Source organism: Saccoglossus kowalevskii, chromosome 8 (assembly GCF_978046115.1).
Source record: "Saccoglossus kowalevskii chromosome 8, keSacKowa6.1, whole genome shotgun sequence".
Taxonomy (NCBI): Eukaryota; Metazoa; Hemichordata; class Enteropneusta; family Harrimaniidae; genus Saccoglossus; species Saccoglossus kowalevskii.
Genome location: NC_140648.1, coordinates 29544553 through 29561928, shown reverse-complemented (window position 1 = coordinate 29561928; position 17376 = coordinate 29544553). Strand labels below are relative to the sequence as shown.

The following is a 17376-nucleotide window of genomic DNA, read 5'->3' as shown; positions in this document are numbered from 1 at the left end:
TTGCCCGTCACAGGTCTCCGGCCTAAATGCAGATACCGTGGAATTGTTTTTTTGTTTTTAATTAATTGGAGAAATAATGAGCTGATGAATTGAGACTTTTGATTCAGTAGAATTTTTTTTTTTTTTTAAATTATAGTGATAAACTACTTTTAATTGTCATTATTCTATGTATTATTTCTAGAAATTAATTAAAATTACTAATCATGCCAAACGTTGGTCTGTACTTGTTTGTGGTGAATGAGAACATTATATTTTACAGTACTGCATCTAATAATCAGGCTTATATTCATTGCCTACCATCTATTTTGGTGTTATGCTGAGTGTGTATGTTGCCACTTTCTACAACTAATTGTCTGGGTATAGGGCGCCACCAAGTGGTAGATTTTGATAAATAACTCCCAGGGTTTAAATTTTGGGGATTTTTTTTGCATGGGAAATTACTCGTCTAATGATATTCCATCATATATAAGATCAACAAGAACTTTATTAAACCTTCTTATTTCTCTGAAGGTCTCATGCCACTAATTAACCAATGGCTGCTCGTAGCCCTCAATTTAAATGCCCAGCAAGAACCAATGAAATTTTTTAAATATTATTTTTCTCAGGTGCTCCCTGTTTGAGGGCGTAATCACCTGGGTCAGAGGTGAGACCAACATGTGGTCTTTTGTTTACTACTTAGCGGCTGTGTACCTGTGGGTTTATTCTGTGTGTTAATGGATGTTCTAATCTTGGTGTTTTTCCAGTGATTTCTCTTGGTGCAATCCAAATACAGTAGGTGTGTCTTGTTTACCTGAGATTTGCAAGAGTTTGAGCTGGCCAACATGTTAGTTTTTTTCATATGGTTGATTACTGGCATGTTGATTTCCCATTTTTGAGCCATATTTTCAACTTTCTTCGTCATTTTCATATAGCAATCTCGTCATATGTTAACATTGTCGTCTATGGAAATTCAATTAGTGGTATGAGCCCTTTAAACCGATACGCCGGGAGTCAAACGTGTAAACAAGATAATATATTCATGAAACCAGAAAAAACAACTGTTGTATTCCGAAATCAAGGCAAAATCTATTGATGTGAATCAATACAAGAACAAATTTTACTGTTTTGATTGGCTATTGTTAAAATAGATGGGGAATATATTTCATACATGAAATAATTTATCGCAAATGACATCGATAGTTTTCCTGTTCTTTATTCCGCTTATCGATTTAGAAAATAGAAACACGTCTATAACTGAAGGTGAAGGAACCGAGGAAATTGTATTAAGAGTTCAAGTGGGGGTTCTATGTAGCTATTAGCGGTAGCGTACTAATGGGGTTGAAACGTCATACGTAGCCAGGTGCATATACGTTCCCCATAACCCAAATACCGCTATAAAGGCAAGGGGATGTTTAACATAAACAGTGACGCTAAAGAGAATGCATACGGCCGCCATGCACGCCAACAGCGTCTAGTACACAGTGAGTGTCAAACTGAATTCAGACGGGAAAGCAATACACCGACTAGAATTGGCATTACACCAGTAGCCACTAAGTGCGACCGTATATACATCCACCAATACATATTGTTTACGTGGCTTTCGTTGCAGGAATGCATAGACACAATTCATCCATGGTATAAGTGACAATTTACATACGGAAACGTAAACCGGTGTCAACAGACCTCTTCTGTGTGCCTATAGTGCTCGATCAATAACGCCGTACTAAATAGATTTCTTTTGAATTATCCGGCCCGAAAATCTGAACTCCGCCGGGTGGGAGTGACTAATTTGAGTTTGAATAGTTTTCAGTGACCGTATATCAGGCTGACCGGGCTACTCTTCTGTTGCTCACGGTTTCTGAAAATCAATATCAATTGCTTACACCGTGAGTTGTAAGTCAAACGTTTGAGCCCGCATCGTAAAAATGGGGTTTTGCTGCTAACGAACCTTTCTTTATCATTGGAATGATATCACGTATGCACATGCAGCGCATTCAATCAGTCAGTCATTCTCACATCGGGCCTTTAAATACACCAATACCGGAACACAATGCATAATTACGGTTTTTGTCACTGGATTGGCTTTTATTTTTATTTAGAAACCAACAATGCGTTGTTAATTTGGCAATGCCCAATTGACCCACCAATGTTTTAATGACGTTATTGCGATAAAACAGTGTGTTTAACAAAGACAAAATAGTCCCCGATTATATTTGAGTAGATGGGTATTCAGTTGGAACCACTCACTACTGCGATCTGCACGGTGACTGGGAATTTGAACAATACCACACCTCGTATTGGGATGCCAGTAACACAGAAGCGTGTTTACACCGACACTTGCACTCTTCCAATCGTCTGTATGTGTAGTTGGTTCATGGCAATGGTTTCATGGCAACGTTTTATTTGGACAAATGTGTATGTTACACACAACTAGGGGGTTGTCTAATTTTACTAAAGCCCCGGGGATATGTATGTACTATGTACCACTTAGACGCTGCTAACCTGCGGGTAAACGCATGTGCACAATGCACACTGTTGTTGACACTGCAGCGCATCGTAAATTAATAGGTTTCACTGGCGGTGATCAGAATGGAAAAACAATCAGGAAAACTATTTGACACGTCTGAAGCACAGAGGTGAAAACTTCTGACCCGTCTCTGCCAACCAGCCTTGGAAGGGGTGATAAATATTGTGAGAGCTATCAAAACAATTTGTTTGTCACCTGTTTTTTCTACTCATAGTCACCTCCTCCCCCGAAACGGAATGCCAACGCTTGAGTTGTGTTCTGATAGCTCCCAGCCCAAATAATGATATACTGTTGCGTTACTATGATGCATGGCGCCAATATTGACAGGTCGACGTCTATACCTCGTGCTATTAACTGAAATATATTTATTATATGTTTTTTTTTTGCCAATTAGTCTGTGTGACAACTTCAAGGATCGTTTTGGTTTTGACGATACAGTTCTCCTTTGACGTTTGTGGGCGGAGGGGGGGTGTCGGGCATGGGATGGGGGCAGTGTTTGTAGTAATTCGCCATTTATCAACGTAATTCCAACCCTGAAATAAATCGTTACGCCCTTCATCAAATTGAAGTTGATTGTTTTCAATCATTTCAAATATCGTTACGTGTTGCTGTTTGTCACGGTGATTCAACTATTGTTTTTTTAAATAGACTTTGTTATGATAAGTTAGCTTTTGTAATGATAAGTTATCATTTGTAATAATAAGTTATCGTTTGTAATAATAAGTTACCTTTTGTAATAATAAGTTAGCTTTTGTAATGATAAGTTATCTTTTGTAATAATAATTTCTCATTTGTAATAATAAGTTATCTTTTGTAATAATAAGTTATCTTTTGTAATGATAAGTTATCTTTTGTAATATTAAGTTATCGTTTGTAATAATAAGTTATCTTTTGTAATAATAAATTAGCTTTTGTAATAATAAGTTATCTTTTGTAATAATAAGTTATCTTTTGTAATGATGAGTTAGCTTTTGCAATAATAAGTTAGCTTTTGTAATGATAATTTACTTTTTGTAATAAGTTAGTGTTCTAGTGATAAGTTAGCTATTGTAATAATAGTTAGCTTTTGTAATAGTAAGTTTGCTATTGTGATGATAATTTACTTTTTGTAATAAGTTAGTTTTCTAGTGATAAGTTAGTTATTGTAATACTAGTTATCTTTTGTAATAATACGTTATCTTTTGTAATGATGAGTTAGCTTTTGTAATAATAAGTTAGCTTTTGTAATAATAAGTTAGCTTTTGCAATGATAAGTTATCTTTTGTAATAATAAGTTATCGTTTGTAATAATAAATTAGCTTTTGTAATAATAAGTTATCTTTTGTAATGATAAGTTATCTTTTGTAATAATAAGTTAGCTATTGTAATAATAAGTTATTTTTTGTAATAATAAGTTAGCTTTTGTAGTGATAAGTTATCTTGTGTAATAATAAGTTATCGTTTGTAATAATAAGTTATCTTTTGTAATAATAAGTTAGCTTTTGTAATGATAAGTTATCTTTTGTAATAATAAGTTATCGTTTGTAATAATAAGTTATATTTTGTAATGATAAGTTATCTTTTGTAATAATAAGTTATCGTTTGTAATAATAAGTTATCGTTTGTAATAATAAGTTAGCTTTTGTAATAATAAGTTAGCTTTTGTAATAATAAGTTATCGTTTGTAATAATAAGTTATCTTTTGTAATAATAAGTTAGCTTTTGTAATGATAAGTTATCTTTTATAATAATAAGTTATCGTTTGTAATAATAAGTTATATTTTGTAATGATAAGTTATCTTTTGTAATAATAAGTTATCGTTTGTAATAATAAGTTATCGTTTGTAATAATAAGTTATCTTTTGTAATGATGAGTTAGCTTTTGTAATAATAAGTTAGCTTTTGTAATGATAATTTACTTTTTGTAATAATAAGTTAGCTTTTGTAATAATAAGTTATCGTTTGTAATAATAAGTTATCTTTTGTAATAATAAGTTAGCTTTTGTAATGATAAGTTATCTTTTATAATAATAAGTTATCGTTTGTAATAATAAGTTATATTTTGTAATGATAAGTTATCTTTTGTAATAATAAGTTAGCTTTTGTAATAATAAGTTATCGTTTGTAATAATAAGTTATCTTTTGTAATAATAAGTTAGCTTTTGTAATGATAAGTTATCTTTTATAATAATAAGTTATCGTTTGTAATAATAAGTTATATTTTGTAATGATAAGTTATCTTTTGTAATAATAAGTTATCGTTTGTAATAATAAGTTATCGTTTGTAATAATAAGTTATCTTTTGTAATGATGAGTTAGCTTTTGTAATAATAAGTTAGCTTTTGTAATGATAATTTACTTTTTGTAATAAGTTAGTTTTCTAGTGATAAGTTAGCTATTTTAATAATAGTTAGCTTTTGTAATAATAAGTTTGCTATTGTGATGATAATTTACTTTTTGTAATAAGTTAGTTTTCTAGTGATAAGTTAGGTATTGTAATAATACTTAGCTTTTGTAATAATAAGTTAGGTATTGTAATTATAAGTTTGCTATTGTAATAAAAAGTTAGCTTTTGTAATGATAATTTACTTTTTGTAATGAGTTAGTTAGTGTCGATAGATCACTGTAAAAAGGACACCAAGTCTGAGAATCCCAAATATTACGAAAAAGGGTGTAACTTCCGGGGAATTTTAATTACACTATTAAACAAGATCAAGTTCAGTGATAGATTTCAGATTTAATAGTAATTTGCATATCCTGTCATGTGTAATCTAACCATCTGACGTTAGTGTATTTATAGTTTTACTGAATAAAGCAGTTATCGTATGGCCGTAGTCTTGTCTATGACACCTTAACACTGCCTCGTTTCAAAGTTACTTCCGAGCTACTGAATCTCTTCTGACCTACTCCCAAAGTTAGTTCTAGTGATAAGTTAGCTTTTGTAATAATAAGTTAGCTTTTGTAATGATAATTTACTTTTTGTAATAAGTTAGTTGTCTAGTGATAAGTTAGCTTTTATAATAATAATAAGTTAGCTTTTGTAATGATAAGTTAGCTTTTGTAATGATAATTTACTTTTTGTAATAAATTAGTTGTCTAGTGATAAGTTAACTTTTGTAATGATAAGTTAGCACGCAATGATGATTGGGCGACAAATGAAATATCACACAACAATAAATTACAAAACGAAAAATATATTACATGTAATTGTTTTATTGAGATAATAGTATAGTAAGTTTAAGAATAGCGCAATACAAGAAGTCTGATTATATAAGAAGGACACTCCGTCACGTTCAACTGATCATTACCTGTACATTAATTGACACGGACATTTGCCATGCTTAGTCGTAAATTAGTAAAAGTACAGTATTATCCGTAGAATTGAGAGATTTTAGAGAATATGTGAATCAATAATGGATTATACTGAGTCTAATATGGTTTAAGTTCTAGAATGAATCGCATAGTGAAGGATTGATAATAGAAAGTTGCGACTTCCGTTTCAGACAGACTATGACAAGGCCAACATTCTCAATGGACGACGCTAGCCGTGCATTCATCTTAGCATTACGCGTTGAAAGCATTGATTAGACAACACAAGAGACTTATTTGTATGTCGTTCTTACTATTTGTGTATTCAGTGATGACAAGTAGATATTTATCAACTTTCCCGTTTCTCACGTACAGCTACACACCGATGTATTGACATGGTAAAAACAAACATTTGTACTCGATGTAGCATTGATTCGTGCACGTGTCGATGCTACGTCACTGTTGTGGATGTACCATTGGTGTGTTCACGGGTATGTGTTGTACGTCACTGTTAGGTTCACGGCATGTGTTGTACGTCACTGTTAGTAGATGTAGCATTGATGTGTTCACGATATGTGTTGTACGTCACTGTTAGTGAATGTATCATTGATGTGTTCACGGTATGTGTTGTACGTCACTTTTAGTGGATGTATCATTGATGTGTTCATGGTATGTGTTGTACGTCACTGTTAGTGAATGTATCATTGATGTGTTCACGGTATGTGTTGTACGTCACTGTTAGTGGATGTATCATTGATGTGTTCACGGTATGTGTTGTACGTCACTGTTAGTGAATGTATCATTGATGTGTTCACGGTATGTGTTGTACGTCACTTTTAGTGAATGTATCATTGATGTGTTCACGGTATGTGTTGTACGTCACTTTTAGTGAATGTATCATTGATGTGTTCACGGTACGTGTTGTACGTCACTGTTAGTGGATGTATCATTGATGTGTTCACGGTATGTGTTGTACGTCACTGTTAGTGAATGTATCATTGATGTGTTCACGGTATGTGTTGTACGTCACTGTTAGTGGATGTATCATTGATGTGTTCACGGTATGTGTTGTACGTCACTGTTAGTGAATGTATCATTGATGTGTTCATGGTATGTGTTGTACGTCACTGTCAGTGGATGTATCATTGATGTGTTCACGGTATGTGTTGTACGTCACTGTTAGTGAATGTATCATTGATGTGTTCACGGTATGTGTTGTACGTCACTGTTAGTGGATGTATCATTGATGTGTTCACGGTATGTGTTGTACGTCACTGTTAGTGAATGTATCATTGATGTGTTCACGGTATGTGTTGTACGTCACTTTTAGTGAATGTATCATTGATGTGTTCACGGTATGTGTTGTACGTCACTTTTAGTGAATGTATCATTGATGTGTTCACGGTACGTGTTGTACGTCACTGTTAGTGGATGTATCATTGATGTGTTCACGGTATGTGTTGTACGTCACTGTTAGTGAATGTATCATTGATGTGTTCACGGTATGTGTTGTACGTCACTGTTAGTGAATGTATCATTGGTGTGTTCACGGTATATGTGGCACGTCACTGTTAGTGGATGTAGCATTGGTGTGTTCACGGTATGTGTTGTACGTCACTGTTAGTGGATGTAGCATTGGTGTGTTCACGGTATGTGTTGTACGTCACTGTTAGTGAATGTATCATTGATGTGTTCACGGTATGTGTTGTACGTCACTGTTAGTGGATGTATCATTGATGTGTTCACGGTATGTGTTGTACGTCACTGTTAGTGAATGTATCATTGATGTGTTCATGGTATGTGTTGTACGTCACTGTTAGTGAATGTATCATTGATGTGTTCACGGTATGTGTTGTACGTCACTGTCAGTGGATGTAGCATTGGTGTGTTCACGGTATGTGTTGTACGTCACTGTTAGTGGATGTAGCATTGGTGTGTTCACGGTATGTGTTGTACGTCACTGTTAGTGAATGTATCATTGATGTGTTCACGGTATGTGTTGTATGTCACTGTCAGTGGATGTAGCATTGATGTGTTCACGGTATGTGTGGTACGTCACTGTTAGTGGATGTAGCATTGATGTGTTCACGGTATGTGTTGTACGTCACTGTCAGTGGATGTAGCATTGATGTGTTCACGGTATGTGTGGTACGTCACTGTTAGTGGATGTGTCATTGATGTGTTCACAGTATGTGTTGTACGTCACTGTTAGTGGATGTAGCATTGATGTGTTCACGGTATGTGTTGTACGTCACTGTCAGTGGATGTAGCATTGATGTGTTCACGGTATGTGTGGTACGTCACTGTTAGTGGATGTGTCATTGATGTGTTCACAGTATGTGTTGTACGTCACTGTTAGTGGATGTAGCATTGATGTGTTCACGGTATGTGTTGTACGTCACTGTCAGTGGATGTAGCATTGATGTGTTCATGGTATGTGTTGTACGTCACTGTTAGTGGATGTATCATTGATGTGTTCATGGTATGTGTTGTACGTCACTGTTTGTGGATGTGGGATTGATGTGTACACGGTATGTGTTGTACGTCACTTTTTAGTGAATGTATCATTGATGTGTTCACGGTATGTGTGGTACGTCACTGTTTGTGGATGTGGGATTGATGTGTACACGGTATGTGTTGTACGTCACTGTTAGTAGATGTAGCATTGATGTGTTCACGGTATGTGTGGTACGTCACTGTTAGTGGATGTGTCATTGATGTGTTCGCGGCATGTGTTGAACGCCACTGTTACTAGATGTACCTTTGAAGTGTTCAAGGCGTTTGTCACCATTGTCCGCGTCACAACAGTCACAATGAATGGATAACCCCTATAAACTTTCATAACTAGTTTAATGTTAAATCAGCTACAATTCCCTACAACATATTAAGTGTATAGAAGATGGCTGGTGGTGCCGCCCTTCCCCACCTCATCCACATAAAATACACTACTTCCCATGTGTGAAAGCCGGCTGTCACCTCAGACCTCTTTGTCCGTCCCTGACACCCCAAAACAACTTATTATGTACATATCGCGACTCACGCAGAACCATGGTCATATAGAGTTTACACGCATGCGCAGACGAAGCTACGAGAAATACACATATTTATAATGACCCCCATGACCGACGTTTGTAATTACACCAGACTTGTTTGCTCGCTGCGTTCTACTGGAACTAAGTCCCCTAAATATGTAGTATTATCCGGCCTGGGAGTCAATTAATGCCTGAAAAAGTTAATTCGTTGCTAAGAAACGTCCCCCACAGCGACTGAACCTCAAGTTCATTTGGCTCGTAATTGTGTTTTATTACGGGAAAGAAACAAGAAAAAGCGACGATTTTGTTTTTTTAAGGAAATGAAACGAATATTGCTTTATGCCTAGCCCATCGTTGTTAACATATATATTATTGCAATTATAGTAGAATAACAACGGTCCATTACAACTTGGGAGTCCATTTTGTTAGGCTAAACAAAACCAGTCATTGTGTTTATTGTACAAGCACTGAACAGTGTGTGGAATCTCTCTCTCTCTCTCTGGTATGAATACGCTCATATGGCTCTTGGTACACACCCTCATATCGGTAAAAAGCGACACTTCACGAACACGATATCCATGACAAAAAAAACCGTCTGCCACTTGTAGTCAAACGACGTCATACTCAAGGGTCGTCATCGGACCGTCTGGAAGCATCACACATGATGAAATTGGTACGGTGCCATTGTTACATCAACACGCATGAAATTGCTACCAATGATGCGTTAAGCCGACCACATCTCTTAGTATTCAATGTACACTGCAAGTATTTGTTGTGAGTGAGTCAAACTCCAGAATACAATGAAATAATAAATATACATTATGTCATTGTCTTGTAAATGTACAACAAGCTGGTGCCCTTCCGTCTGTGCCGTAACGTGGCGTGTTGACACTTCTAAACTACGTATCCTACGTGCAACATTAAGGCGCGTGTCGATCACTGTCAATGCGAGTTTGTTCAAGGGAAATTAGAATGCACGCGTATGCCGAATGGAACGTTTTAATGTCGTCTATTTCTTCCATATTTGAAAATTTTGGGCGAGGTAAAATCAAATATGCTATGACAAATATTAAATAATTTCTGTGATAAGTGAGTTGCATAGTTCAATCGAATATTCGCCCAGAGAGCAATATCCATATTCTTTGTTTGAAATATTGTAATATGAAATTCATCCCAAATTAAATATCTACTAGTAAATCGTAAAACAAATCTTCCGCTGGCATCGAATAAAGACCGAAAAAACCCGTTATCCAAATACAAGAAACTCGTTTTCTGATGCCAACGGCAAAGTTGTGGGTTGTGTTCATGATAATAACGCGCACCGATGACCTATACTTGTAAACTTCTCAGCTTTACGGCTTTGAAAAAACGATTGAATAGTCTTATATAAATATTGTTATACCAAGGTCAGATTTCCATCAAATCGCAAATTACAAGGATATATACTTCTTCAGTATAGAAATACGCATTTCTCATGTTTTTATCTGAAGAAAGCAATTTCAGTACTATGGACTGACAAAGTGTGTGATTCTGTGCGTCTGAATCACTCAAGTTCTCTTACATCATAGCTCACTTAGGTTGAAATGCGTCAAGTGATTGCATAATTTGACAGTCAGTTTGAAGGTCAAATTGGTGCATGTTCTACCAGCTAATCCCAGTTATAGATCAGATGCCTTGAGTTTCCTAATGTCGCCGATCAAACGTAAATGAAAGTGGCAAGAAGTGGCTTCATCCATGAAATGATAAAATCTCTGCTATACATTATTAGCCTCGGAATTTAAAAATAGTGATGGTAGCATGGGACCGTATATTGTCTGACAGGATTGTCTGAATTATATACTTTGTGTAAAATGGATTCTATATTCAACCGCTGAGAAAATCATTTGATTGGCAAAGTAAAATTTTACCAATTTCCGCAAAATTCTCTAAAAATAAACATATAAATTATAATAGAAACAAGCAGCCTCTCGGCTGAGATAGCTCCGCTGTTTGCAATGCACATTTCAATTATAGAACAGAAGATATCATTAGAAAATGAACAATATGCATAGTATCAATGCAATGGGACTTGCTGTTTTAAACAAGAATTCAAAAATATCATTTTTCAACATAAATGATTGTGGTTTTTAACAAGAAGAAAATATCACTCTTTACCAAAAATGACAAAAATATTCACCAAAATTAGAGAATTAAAGATATCATTACAAAATGAATAAATCTGAGAGAGGTCCACATGTAGTACCTATATATGTAATATCAAAGCAATTGGACTTGCGGTTTTTAACAAGAAGTCGAAAATATCACTTTTTACCAAAAATGACAAAAATATTCACCAAAATTAGAGAATTGAAGATATGATCATGAAATGAACAAATCTGGGAGAGGTCTACCCAAGGTACATATACACCAAGTATCAAAGCATTCAGGCTTGTAGTTTTCAAGAAGAAGTCGAAAAAGTAAACATTGACACGGACGACGGACGACGACGGACGACGACGGACAATCACTCATATGATAAGCTCCGCTCGACAAAGTCGACAGCGGAGCTAAAAATACAGAAAAATATGCATAAGTTTGCGAGAAGTTTTGGCGGGAAATTATACGGAACTCAGAGTGTTGCGTTCAGTGAACTCGCAATGAACAATTATGACGCAATATCATTTCATATCTTCCTTCTGTGGGTCACCAAACGAAATCACCGGTGTATTTATATATTTACGGAAGAACGTGTAACACGAAAGTAACCACAAATGCAACGCAGTCGGGAAGTCTGGAACGTTCCGGATAAGTAGTCATTCTGGGCGGGAAAACATCGTTTCGGACCAGCAGACGACAATTGCGGACTCAAGCGAGGCAATCAAGATGAATAGTGTCATGACCTCAATCAGTAAAGGATGCCGGGTAATTGATCACGTTGTGACATGGTCAATGAAATATAATTAAACCGTACACGGCGGTTATCATTTACCGTCATTCTTTTGTGTGCGAATTAATGCGCGATTATCACTTTTAATGGGTTCCCCGAAATTGAGATGACAATTTATCTCAACAATCTGAGTATCAGTGGCGATTATATAGTCTGGTTATTGCAGTTTTCGTTCAACTGATCTAATGTTTCACTAACAGGTCGTGCTCGACCCACTGTTTGAACTGACATGTGGACATTGTCGAATAAAGACACGTACATTCTTGCAATTAAATAACGTGTATGTCATGGCGTGTATAGCTAGGAAATATAACGGCTAATTTATGGTATCTATACTTGGACAATGAAAATAAAGATTACGTCAATGTATGTATTATTAGCCAATCGAAATAACATTTCTGTTGTGAAATATAAAGTCGGACAATGTCAATAGTGACCATGTCATGGCATGTGTAGTCGAACAATGAAAATAACGTTGATGTCATGACCTTTATGTTCGTTAAAGAAAATAAATTTTACGTCATTATATGTATACTTGGGAAATGAAAATAACGTCTATGTCAAGTATAGTCACGTACGTGACATTTGCCTCTTGTTGTGTATAGTCAAGCAACGCAAATAACGTATATTTAGGTAAATGGAGCAATGTCAAAGTAGTATTGTATGTGGTGGCTAAATAAAGCAACGTATGTTCCGTTGATGCATATGGCATCTAAGTGAAAGTACGAATCTGTTATAAATATATAAAGTTTGCCATATGTACGTCGAAGCTAAGCCAAAATAAAAGTTCACAATACGGAAGATAAATTATTTATAACGCGGGAATCATGTGATATAAGGAATTCGGTTGCGTGTTAGTCGGCAATATTGCGTTTTAGGCGACTAAGGTGTCGTATTGACTAGTGGTGATGAAGGACAAATCACTTGGACTCAGCTGGGGTCTGAGGTTACGACTGCGCGACAATCTACTGATTAACATTAGCTTTCGTTAGAGTGTTTATGATTGCGTGTCCACGCTTGTGGGATATTAAAATCAGACCACGCAGCTCATAGTGCTATCTAAAATAAACTCCATTCGAACCGAGCAACGAACTAAGCACACAGTAGACATCCTGATAAATCATATTGCGTATTCCATATTTACCGCACAAAGTCAATAGGATTTGGTACTAAGCCGCCACCTCTGATTGACTTCGTGCGTCGAATTTTGTTGCCTTTGCATAATTATCCTGCACATAAGCTGACCTCCCCCAAATGGAGATCAACCCAGGTTATGTTTTATATTCATTACATTACGTGCGATTGCCACTGTGGTGGTTTTCTAGTTTATGGTAAGTAAGAAATAAGACGTTAGAGGTATAACTCATTTTCGTTGACGGTAACACTGTATTTGATATTCTATTTCTACACAGTCGATCGAATAATTGTAATTTCTCCCCAATGATAACGGATCCCCTGACTGCGGTATTTCATTAATTTAGCGACGTAATTTACACTAATAGAGAAAACGTCTGACAACATAACGGACCGCACATATAGAATAATCTATGCGTAGTTTTAATAAAGTTTTCTAGTTTGGCGGGTTGGAAATTCGTGGTTTATAATTCGGGTTTCAAAACTAATTTTTATAATTACAAATTTTACATGAAACGACAGTTATTGAACGGCTGGATATAGTGCTTTAATTACAGTGTCGTGTTTTGAGAACCGGTCTTCATGCAAGTTTTAAGTTGGCGAACTGTTCTCTTTGCAACGCTTTATACAAATAGAACAAAATTGCGGGTGTTGGTCTATGTTGTCCGTCGCCGCGTGAATTGATCCACCTGTTGAATCGGCTTGTCCTAAAGAGTCGCTCTAATCCCAATGACCCTGACTTTCGCACGCACATTAGCCATGGCTTAGTTACCCATTGTAGGCCCCCAATTCTAATGCTCGTTAAACAGGATACATATCATCACAGTGCACAGAGATTCCCAAAATAATTCGATTCAACCACACTCGGCGGGTACTGACAATACTCAAAAATTTAAACACCTAAGTTCTCCATCAAAATTAATTAGCCCCCCCCCCCTCCATTTAAAACCCGAGCTGGCTTTTCCAAAATAATCCAGTAACAAATTTAAGGTTTCGCTATTCTGGGATCATATTCAATAAAACTATTTCCGAAACGTTTTTAATTTCAAAATAGACGGGATAACATTCGCTGGTGCCCTTGCACCTTAGATACAAATTATAATTTTAATGCGAGACATACAAGACGGAAGAAGACAATTCAGACATGCATGTCCGAGTCATATGTTAAGTTAGTTGCAAACTTACATACATAACTTCATGTTACATCAAAGTGAATTTAAGTGTAAACTTGTACATTTCACTATACGCCGTAGGTATATCAATAATACAGCAAGTAAATTGTATCTCGCTAAATAGGAAATTCGTTTAATTTTTACTGAGCACGTGTCGCTACGAAATCGACGATAGCTGATTTCTTTAGAGGATAAAACACGGATATAAATAAAATTATTTGTATTTCGTATTATACAGGAAAGACATTCAATTAGAAATACAAACAGCCCCGGGCGTGGACTCCCAATATGTCACGGTCAAAATTAGAAACATCGCAGTTGGGAATGAAATACAAGCCGCAGGCTAGGAAACTGAATTTCTATAAGTGCATCCAATATTTGCCGAATTCAACAGAGAATACGGATTAGTTTTAAAAATGGAAACCGAGGAGGAGCTTATTTGTACTGATAGTAAACCTTAATAAATTTAATTTATATTACACACACCCTCCAGGAACCCAGCGCATTTTTTTAAATAAAAAAAAAACGACATTGAAAAAGAATCAGAGCTAAATAATGCGAGAGTGTACAATGTGTGCCGATTTCAACCACAGTCGATTTATTGTAAAAATTACAACACATTTAGCTACAGCGTAAAAAGTCAATGCTTAAAAAGTTCAATAGAGCTAAAACTACAATTGTCAAAAATATAATTCAGAAAAAAAAATCGTTGATGCCTTTCATTGGTTACCAAGTATATACTTGAATTGAAACTCTGAGAAATTGATTGAAAATGAATTGGAAGGAAAAACTCATGGGAAACGACTCAACTCGACAGCCGTGAAATAAATTATTAGAAGTAGCAATGCACTTGAAGTTGTTTTACAATAATACACTAAGGACAGCTGGGAATAGTAAAACATGACTACATTGTTGACGGTCGCCATGGCATAGTTATTAACCATAACTGGACGATCAGAGACCATCTCTTCCAGTATTGGTGCATGGCGATGGATACCCCCCCCCCCCCAAAAAAAAAAAAAAACGCTCGGGATGATTATATATTATATATATACGTATGGATTGCAGAGAATGTCCTGGAAGTATTCCGAAAACGGTTTGTATTTTTGTATCTCATTTCTATCAGAGTATTGCCACTGAAGTAATTTGGCCCAATGTCACGATTTACGCCTCGGAAACTACTCAGCGAACGCCTAGAGTAAATGAATCTCATTTATAACCTTCCAAATTATAGCAGTTGCTGGGAACGATGGGCGTGAAAGTACATGCTTAGAAATAATTCACCAAACAAATTGGTGATAAACCCACGTGACGCAAGGTTTAGAATGCATAAATACCCCCCCTTCCTTCCACACACACACACACAAGAGTTTATTCGTCGTGTTACTCATAATCCATTGCTTAGTTGGCGTGTCGCATTCCAACGTCAGTACGAGGACGGTTCACTGAAAGCGGTTCAAGTTACGCTCCTGAGCTTAATAAAATGGCAACGCTTGGCTATTTTTTTTTTGTTTGTTTAAAAAAGTCACCCGCTCTGATGTACACAATTCGGAGCATGGAACGAGATATGTACGCGCCATTGTGTTACCAGTGCAGCCGTGGAAGTATCGGTGAGTCAACGCATGCAGTGTGCACTAAACTGACAAACAAGCGCAGTTTCTCTTTCATGGGCTCCATTAAATCGTCTTCAAGTCAAGCCCCCACTTAACGTAACATAGCACTAATAAATATTATACGAGACTGACCATTATGGAATCCAAATCATTCTTCTAAAACACAAGTCAATGCAGACATCGCTGACGGCAATTTATACCTTCTTTCATTGCCCCTTTCAAGCGAAGAATGACATTTACCAATCTTGTTATTAAGGTGACAAGCTCACCATAGAAATGTTTTGAACAAATACTTGATTATTTGTCTGGGATCGCCTAACTAAAATTTTCTGGAGTGTTTAGGTTTGTTACGGGACCCCGCGGGTGCTGACATAATCTCTCAAACTATCCACACGACAGTACGTCACTTCTTACAGTAATTGCAGTGACAACTGTTACAGATGTCGGCATACTACACTGAACGCAGCCGTTTTTAATCTACTGAAACCTTCGGCCGAACACAGCGTAATTATACTGGGTGCGTTTTGCAGGTATGCAGAAATACTGAGTGAAATTTCAATCTGACTGTATGTGGACACATAAGAGTTACGTCGATTTGTAGAAATAATTGAGACATGTAATTGATTACAAATCGGGTATTGTTGAAATGAACCGCGGAAAGAGTTAATATACTAGTATTAGTGTGTTACAGTACTCACATAGGAAATCATACATAGGTTCCAAGCAGCAGTGAGTCGAGCTTCAGTTTTACACGTTTCAGCGGGACCGATAAATCCAACCACTTTCTCGGTCCAGAGGTTGCTCATAGCACGCAACGCACCCAATTCATTGCCCGTTGTATCATAAGGCGTGAAAGTCAGGTTGTTTCCTGGTAGAATGTTCGGATCTTTGGCGATATCCTCCATGGCAAGTATTATAGCTCCCGATACGAGTCTACCCCACCTCTCATAGCCCTGACTGGTATTCGTCATAAGATATCCCAATGTGTACTCTGTTGCCTCTACCTGTCGTGTTCTTATCAAACCAACGATCACGAAAACTGTCCGCAATATATGCCACATCGCCGTTCGAAGAGGCCACATTCTGCGTTAACTCCCCTAGTGGTACAACTGGATGAAACCCGACACACCGTCCACCTAGCGTTTAAGCTAGTCACTTACACCTCAGTATTGTGCACCCCGGTCTGGTTAAAGCATGGACATCCTGCAAGTTGAACGGAATACACAAGATGATTACGAAGTATTTACGCCCCTTATGGCGTTAACGACAGTATACTACTGCGAGTCTAGGTTGTGCTAAAAGCTTACAAGAAGAAAACCGGCGCACATAAAATGATACATCACCGTAGGAGAATAGCCTCATGAATAATTCATTAGTGTCGGTTTCAGCTGATTCCACTTAAGCAGGCAGCACCGACACACTCGCCGTCAAATGTGCGCGTCATACAAATACATTGCTGATCGCAGTGACGACTAGTTTGCAAATATTAATCCTAATATTCGTGTAGCCTACGGCTGACGCGAATTACTCTATCTCATTGGACAATCGCACATTAAAACACTTTGAACCATAATATCGATTACCAGCATCGCCGAGATTCGCACCACCTGCGATCTGAATTATTGAAGCTATAATCAAATATACAAATGACACTCGAGAATACAATATCGAACAGAAACAGCGAATTCATGAGATTGGTTTATAT

The 17376-nt window shown here is 36.5% G+C and overlaps 1 protein-coding gene across 1 annotated transcript in view; it reads right to left on the bottom strand.

Moving 5' to 3' along the window:
• The window catches only part of LOC100374171 (speract receptor-like), an 82127-nt gene extending 65280 nt beyond the window's left edge, over window positions 1–16847 (bottom strand). Inside the window, exon 1 of the mRNA XM_078010058.2 lies at window positions 16370–16847. Within this exon, the coding sequence (XP_077866184.2) occupies window positions 16370–16753 (384 nt within the window). The 5' untranslated portion in view covers window positions 16754–16847. The remainder of the gene's footprint in view (window positions 1–16369) is intronic.
• Window positions 16848–17376: the final 529 nt, after the last annotated feature.